Below are 8,483 nucleotides of genomic sequence, written 5' to 3'. Positions count from 1 at the left end.
AAATAGCGATAGCCGATAGCTAAAGTCATTTGGATCAAGTCGTTTCTTATTTGACTAATAACCATTTGGTTTTTGATGCTTATTTAATCGATACAAGTCACATTTAATTCAATCTATTACCGAGTGGCTTATTACTACAAAAGTTTGATTTAGATTTGTCATTTGTAGTCAAATTAGAATAATGGCATAATCATCTGCAAACATAGTAGTAATATAACATCTAACATTATCATAACTTCTCTCTCTTAAAAATTTTCTCTGCCTTCTCTCCTCAAAAACTTTCCCTAAAAATAAACCCTAGGAACTCGTCGGAGTTCCGGCGCCGCGCAAGCTGCTGGCGTGTTCTCCGGCGAGTTTCCTCCTCTTCTTCGTCTCCTTTTCTGTTTTTCTTCTTGTTAGTGGTTCTCTTAGGTTTTAGTTTTCTTCGCTTCCGGTTACTTTTCATCGGTGGTTTTGGTGTGGTGTGCGGTTTCGGTGTTCGCTGAAAACCCATCTCGCGTCGCTTAAATTCCTTGTAGTGCGTTTGTTGGTAGACAGTTCGTCGTTGGTTTGAATTTTCGGTAGCTCCCTTCCCCTCCCCCGGTGGTGCGTCGGTACCCATCCCCTGTGTTCGGTGTTGTTGGGCTTCCCTCCTCCCCCTCCCCCTCCCCTGGCGTCGCGTTTTGGGCTTCCCTACCCCTTCCCCTCCCTAGGTTAGTGTTAGTTATTTTGGGCTCCCCTACCCCCTCCCCCTCCTAGGTTGACAGTGATAAGTTTGGGCTTCCCTTTCCCTATCCCCTAGTTGAGTCGAAAGTGAACAAAATATGGGCATCCCCTTCCCCTTCTCCGGTTAGTGTCTAGTTTACCAAACAATGTTGTTGGTTATCCGGCTCTCCATATCCCCTAGTGCATGCTGGAAATACATTGTAATTGTTTAGTTTGTGGGCGCGTTAGTATGGGTCTTGTGTCTGCTATACTAAGCTGCTTGATGCTTGTGTTAACTGCTAGAGGTCGTTTTGTTTTTGAAGTTGGATCAGGTTTTTAGCGCCTTGTTAGGGTTTGCGTGGCAAAAAAATTTGTGGCGGGGGTTTGTGTTGTCCGATTTAGAACATTGGACGTTTCTTCGAGATCTAACTCCAGTTCGATCTCAATTCCGCTTTGTAATGATTTTATCCATCATTGCCTTGAAAAAACCAAATCTGAAGACAGCTCCCCAATTTGTTAATTGGCATAGCGCGTTCACAAAAATGAGCTTCTCATCAATGGAGAAGTCTCATATACCCGTCCAAAAGGGTATTGAGTCACATGGAAACGTGACTCTTCCAGGAAATTTGGCTTCAAAATTCCATGTCACTGAAGGTGAATGGGATTGGTCCTCCGCTCGTGAAATCAGCATTCCCTTCCCTAGCAGAAAAATTCTATTTCAGTTACATATCAATTCGGCTCTCCTGATCATGCAGTTTCATCATTGGTTAAATTTTGTATACTTGTGTAATATTTATGTAGGAGAATGTATCGCTCAGTTTAATTATCTTCGTATTTGTAGGATTGTATTAGCATTTGTACTTCCTTAAATTAATGCAATTCCCCATTGTCCAAAAAAAAAAATATAACATCTAACATACCATGACCATAAGTCCATAACCATTCCCAACATAAAACATAAATCAAGTATGAAAACATAAATGAACAAAAAAAACTTTTTCCTTCGTCAATGCAACAGTTCCAACTTTGTATACACATTAGTAAACTCATCAGTCATCACCATCATTTCCACCCACCGAAATGTCCCAAAAAGAACAAAGAGAAACAAAAACCGGGGATGTATTTTTTTTTTTTTACAAGCTAAATAGTAAAAAAAAAAAGGTTAAAAACTACTGCTACTTTCTGAAAAAAGTAAAAAACTAGAAAAGGGCAGAAAATACTACTTTTCCCCTAAGCTGTGTTTGCCTGCACATATTTTTTTTCACCAGTTTATCTATGAGAAAAAAATTTCCAAACTCCCCTGTTTAACAGAGTGACAAACAGGGCATAGTCCAAGAAGAGGTTCACAGACTTTACAGCAACAAAGATGTTTACAAGGGAGAAAAACAACACAGAAACTCCCATCATTACACCATTTGCATTTGCAACCAAACAACTTCTTCTCTGTTTCCTCACTTTCTCTCTCCTCCCCGACCCCTCCTATCAATGATTCACAATCACACACACTCTCTACATCATTTTCTTCATTTTCACCACTAATTATATTATTATTATTAACGATGTTTTGTTGGGAGACCAAAGAAAGGTTTTGTTGTACCATAAGAAGCATATTGTTGAGTTCAATCACTGTTTCTTCTTTCTCCCTAGCAATTCTCTGCCACGCTTCTGTTTCTTCAACTGCTTTCTTCAAGTATTCTTCCAATAATTTTGTTTTTACCCTCAATTTTTCCAAATCTTCCTCTTTTTCCCTCATTAATGCCTTTGATCTTGACTCATAACTGTTTATTATTAGCTGCATTTGTTGCCTTTTGTGTTGTTTCACTGCTTCCTTTAATCTCTCTCCCTATGAACATGGGAAAAGAAGAAACATTCAAACATAAATAAGATTTTTTTTTCTCTATTGCAAAAAAAATTGTCATATTGGTCTATACTTCATGTAATTAGTTTGCGTCATTTGGTTGGACATGGTATGTTAATGTCTAAGAACTTTAGGCTTTTCATTCTGTTAAGATGAAAAAGTTAAAAAAAAAAATCATCTTATGAGAAAAAATGGGTGGATGAGATTCGAACCTGTGACCCTTTTATTACACTAGCTCCGATACCATGTCAAATGACCAACTCAACCAAAAAATTAAGCTGATAGTTGAAGCCCGAGGAATAAATCTATACTCTATCAAAAACCTATTTTATTTGGACTCTTTAACTCACTCAATTAAAAGTATTCAACCCTTGACACTCGCATTGAATCTTCAACACTAGCTTTTAAATAGGACATTTAGACATTATTCTGAGCCAAAATCATGAAAAAGTTTTACATAAACAAGTCGGACACTTATACACAAAACAGATCCGAGTCGGACACGAGTATCTGAGTTTGAGTAACATAAAAGGAATCCTAATGAAATTATAAAAGAAAATAGAAATTGTTGATTCAACTTAGAGACCATATTATTATTCATGATTTTCGTAGATTACACTAATAAAATACCGTATTCAAGTTTTGCAAGATTAATGACTAGTTGACTACTACATTTCTCTGAAACATTTAGAGACTTGCACATAAGTATATGATGCTACCGGTAGATAAAGTACAATACTTTTTTTTTTTTGCAACGAGCAACTACAATATTTTACCAGTTTATTTTGTAACAGACCGTCTACTTTTAAATTAAAATTAGACAATAATAAACTCAATACTAAAAAGAGAATTAGCGTAATAGTGACTAGATTAATTTCTTTCAACTAATTTAATTCATTTAGTAACTAGGTCTATTTTTATATTAAAATTAGACGGTCTTTTTTTAAATTTTTTTTCATACTTTACATCAGGTTTTTTATTGAGAAAAAATATGGGTTTTTCTTAAATATTCTTTAGCAAAAAAAATTATTTTTTTTTTGATCAAAAAAAAAAATAAAAAATAAAAAATAATAAAATATTATTATTCCCCTAAAACAAAATACTGTTATTATTATCTTTTAATATTCTTTTTTGGGTTATTTAAAGTTTTGAATCTTTTGACTAAAATTCAAAACTTTAAATAACCCAAAAAAGAATATTATGGTGATCAAGTTTTAATTTCTTTATTTTGTTTGTTGGAAAGAAAAAATCAATAGGCATAACTTTTTTTGCGTACCTGAATATGAAGATAAAGATCAACTTCATGCTTATGTTTCTCAAGCAAAGCAGAAAAAGGTTGAGGAAAAGCCAAACAAGGCATAATATTACTCTCAGTAACATTAATGGAAGAAGAACAAGGATTGCAAACAATTCCTTGGTTAACGTTAAACCCCATTCCCATTCCCATTCCCATTCCCTGTTGTTGTAGAGGAGGAGAGAGATTGGGTATGGATGTGATGTAATCTTGAGAAAAACCCAGATTTTCTGAGAAAAACTCTGCTTCAACTGCCATTTATATAAATATATACTATTACTCGTAAATGAAGTGATAATATATATATTTATATACTCCTAAATAAAGTGATGAAAATGATGAGTAAATTTCTGGGGAAAAAAAAAAGATTAGGGGTAGGTTAGGTTTGAAGGTGAAAGGACGAGGAGTGATGGATTTCGTTTAAGTGAAGAAGGAGATGAGCAGAGATTTCATGACCTTTTTCTCTCTCCTCTTATATGCCAAAACTCTAGCAGATAAGGAAGGAGAAAAACAAAAACTACCACCAACATTTTATATGGAACTAGTAAATCACTTTGTCCTTAATTATATGCTTTATTTTCTAATTTTGACGTCAAACTTTGACAGAATAAATCTATTAATATATTTACTTTAACATTAAAATATGGCAAGAAGAGATAAAAAAGGAGTGATTATAATAAAGAGACAATATGTTACCAAAATTGTTCATATTATAAATAATATGCAATTTTTAAAAATATAAAACTGACGAGATTTTGTTAGATTCGTCATAACATGTAGTTACAATTTATAATTAGAACTAGTAGTCTCTTACACGACATGGCATAACAACATGATCGAAATCGACACGACAACCTAATACCAACTCAAATAGTACAACCTATTTAAATCAATTTATTATAGTATGCAATTATATATCCTATATTTTACATAATTATTGATAGATTATACTACCTCTGTTCTTTTTTAGTTGCAACGTTTGACAAATTGCACTATTCATGTTCTCTTATTTGACCACATTTATTGATTTATATGTTAAACAAAATATAGTCATGTAGTGTCTTGTTTGATTCGTTTCGATGTAAGCTTTCATAATATCAAATTTTTATAATTTTTACTTATATACAATTAGAGATAAAACGATTTGAAATTGTACATTGGCAAACGTGAAAGTCAAAACGTTGCATCTAAATAAAAATAGAGGTAGTATAAACAACCACGAGACTAAACACAAACACGAATACACGATCGGACACGAACACACGATATGTTTTCCCTCCTACTTACAAGTTACAACACATGAAAATTGAAATGTAGCACATATATAGAATAAAAAAATAGAAATAAGGCTGACAGAAAGGGTAAATATTAGTATGTCTAAAGAAAGAAAGAAATCAGATATGATTCTAACGTTGTAGAGTAGATATTGATTTAAGGAGGAAAAAAGGGGGAGGAGAGAGAAAATGAGAGGCATGGGAAGTGCGACGACGACGTAGACATGCAGATATGGTGACAGAACAAGGGGTATCAAGTACTATATGAACAATGAAGGATTGATGGGGTTAAAAGTCTGAATTTTTTGAGAGAAGAAGGTAAGGTGAGAAAAGGACAGCATAATATGAAATTGAATGAGAAAGAGGAGAGAGAAATTAATCCTTGTCAGTTGTCAGTTGGGGAGATTGTATTTGTGGTTTTTACTTGTCAGTTGGGTCATCGCTCATCGGGAAAGGTTGACGACGGACTTGATTTACAGCACTTTGATTTTTTTTTCATTTATTTGTCCTTTCAATTTCTTTGTTGATTTATTTTGTTTTTTTAACAGGATTTCTTGTTTTGTACTTTGTATGATTGTTTTTTATTCTTTGGTACTGTTGAATCATTGAGATAAAGAAAAAAAGCAACAATTTCAAACGGGAGATTTTTCTGATACAATAAACTTTATATTTGGGCTCAAAATAATCTTATCATATATCGAAATTAAAGTGCATTAAATTTGTAAGGTATCTTTGAAACTTAAACTTTGAATTTCAAAATTCAATAAGGGTATTTTGATAATTAAGTCAAACCTCAAAGGTACCTCAGAAAATTTTCCTTTCAAATATTATGCAAAATCACATTTTAATAGTTGATCTTGGTTTAGGGTGTGTTTTATGTTTCCATTAGAAAAATTAAAAAAACTAATATGAATTCGGTCCACACTAACTTAGTGTACACTTTATCTATCTCACGTGAATTTTGATGATTACAACATTCTGTTTTTACCGCGTTCAGCGTTGCATGGTATAGTGTATTTTAAAATGATATAGTGTATGTTTAAAATCATAGTGTTTTGCTGAGTTTTTTGACATGATAGTGTTGCATGTTATAGTGTATATTGACATGATATAGTGTATTTTGAAATGATATAGTGTATTTTGACATAATATAGTGTATTTTGAAATGATATAGTGTATTTTGATTTGATAGTGTTTTGCTGTGTTTTTTGACATGATAGTGTTGCATGATATAGTGTATTTTGACATAATATAATGTATTTTGAAATGTTATAGTGTAGTTTATTTGTATATTACACAAAATTATCATAATCGGTCGTTATAGTATTTGACATGATAGTGTATTTTGACATGATATAGTGTATTTTAAAATGATATAGTGTATGTTTGTTCTGAACAACTGTTTTTGTTCAAATTTTAGGGCGAGAGAATCTTATTGAAGAGAGAGAAAATCGCGCGGATTTTGGAAAGCGGGAGTGACTAGTTAGTAGAGGGGCACGTGTCTAGGCCTGGTCCACACTATTTTTAATGTGAACCGGGTCCATACAAGACGGATTGTAGAAAAATATTTCCCCCGTTATTTATAGATGGTTCATTCTGATTTGTATATTTGTTAATCCACAATTTGGACCATTAATATCTCTAATTTTACATTAGTAACAAAAATTATAATAAAATTGATATTACGTTAGTTGAAACAAATACAACTTCTTGTAAATATATATTGGTTTCTATACATTTGCTGAATAATATGGTCAAAATAGAGTCTATAAATAATGAAAAAGTTAGAAAAGTAACTTTTAAACACTAGGGGGAAAAAAGGAAGGGTTGCGCAGGAAGGGTTGTGCTTTTTCTATAAGCGCATCCCTACTAGTGAAGGGCTGCGCTTTTCTTCAAAAGCGCAACCCTACATAACAGAAGCGTTGCGCTTTTGAAGAAAAGCGCAGCCCTTCACTTAGTAGGGTTGCGCTTGTAGAAAAAGCGCAACCCTTTTTACATTCAGAAGGGCTGCACTTTTTCTACAAGCGCAGCCCTACTAAGTGAAGGGCTGCGCTTTTATTCAAAGGCGCAGCCCTTCTGTTATGTAGGGCTGCGCTTTTCTTCAAAGGCGCAGCCCTTCTGTTATGTAGGGCTGCATTTTTAAAACAAGCGCAGCCCTTCTTAAAAAAATTTGAAATAATAAATTCGCGGGGTTCAAATATTAAGCGGGCTTCAAATATTATCCCTCCTTCTCTATCTCTCCTCTCTCACGTCCCTCCTCCCTTTTCCTCCTTCTCTCTCTCCTCTCTCACGTCCCTCCTCCCTTCCTTTTCCTCCTTCTCTCTCACCCTCTCTTCTCTCTCAAAAACTCCCAGAAACGCGACAAAAAGCCTGAAATGATTTGCACTAATCGAGCCGACAGAGTCCGATTGCCTATTGTGATACCTTTTCGGAAGCGGAACGGGCTAACAAGTCAAACATATCGCTACGCCGTGACGTATAGGCTTTTTAAGCTATCCGAGTTCGTTTAAGGCCCGAAATAGGCATTTTAAGTATTTTCGAATATTATTATTTCCTTAATTACGTGTTAGGGTTTTGTTTTACGTATTTAAACATCATTAGGTCAATGTTTGGAGGCAGTTTTTGACTTTTAAGGTCTATAATTTCTTAATCTTTGTTTTGATTATGTATTTTCAGATCTATATTTTTTTCTCTTTTGTATTTTAGTTTTTGTTCCTTTTTTTTCATTTTCATTCTTTTTTTTTCATTTTCGTTTCGTTCTTTTTTTTTGTTTTGGGTTTAGTTGCGTTGTAGAATTTTCTTATGGATTTCCTGTTTTAGTTTTAGTTTTCCTGACCATATTTCCTATTCCCCTTTTGGATTTGGATGGTTTACTTTAAAGTTTAATGCAAATGTTAAAATTCAGAAAATGTGAGATTAATATATGAGTAAAAAAATGTCAAAATTGGTAGGAAGGGCTGCGCTTTTACCTAAAAAGCGCAGCCCTTCTAAGCTTGAAGGGTTGCGTTTGAAAAGCGCAGCCCTACTTCAAAAGTGAAGGGCTGCTATTGAAAGGGCTGCTGTCAAAAAGCGCAGCCCTAAGGGCCTTTTTTAGACCAGCCCTTCCTTATTTTTCCACTAGTGAAAAAATAAAGGGGGTATTATTTTTAAGAGTTGATTAAGTCCAACCACGTACAAACATAAGATCAAATCAGGCGTTGTCATATCCAAATTAATCTAATGAGGGTTGGTCGAAGTAAGTTAAGGTGGAGTGAGTGCACTCTTATTAGTGGTAGTTTTCTTTGAACACATAAAATGGGTGAAATTTTGGACTTATTTCGAAAAATAAATTCAGGTTTGGCTAATTCAAATTTTTAGTAACACTCAAGTTTAC

General features: G+C 33.9%; 1 protein-coding gene across 1 annotated transcript; it reads right to left on the bottom strand.

The window, feature by feature from the left end:
* Nucleotides 1-747: 747 nt before the first annotated feature.
* LOC104905613 (probable BOI-related E3 ubiquitin-protein ligase 2) lies at nucleotides 748-4,375 on the bottom strand. The gene is made up of 2 exons (XM_010694200.4): nucleotides 3,819-4,375; nucleotides 748-2,527 (listed from the first exon to the last, which is right to left on the bottom strand). The coding sequence occupies exons 1-2, from the start codon at nucleotides 4,092-4,094 to the stop codon at nucleotides 1,958-1,960; spliced, it is 846 nt and encodes a 281-aa protein (XP_010692502.3). The 5' UTR covers nucleotides 4,095-4,375; the 3' UTR covers nucleotides 748-1,957.
* Between the last annotated feature and the right edge of the window lie 4,108 nt (nucleotides 4,376-8,483).

Source organism: Beta vulgaris, chromosome 1 (genome assembly GCF_026745355.1).
Source record: "Beta vulgaris subsp. vulgaris cultivar EL10 chromosome 1, EL10.2, whole genome shotgun sequence".
Classification (NCBI taxonomy): Eukaryota; Viridiplantae; Streptophyta; class Magnoliopsida; order Caryophyllales; family Amaranthaceae; genus Beta; species Beta vulgaris.
The sequence above is the reverse complement of the archived record's forward strand: the minus strand, read 5'-3'. Positions and strand labels throughout refer to the sequence as shown.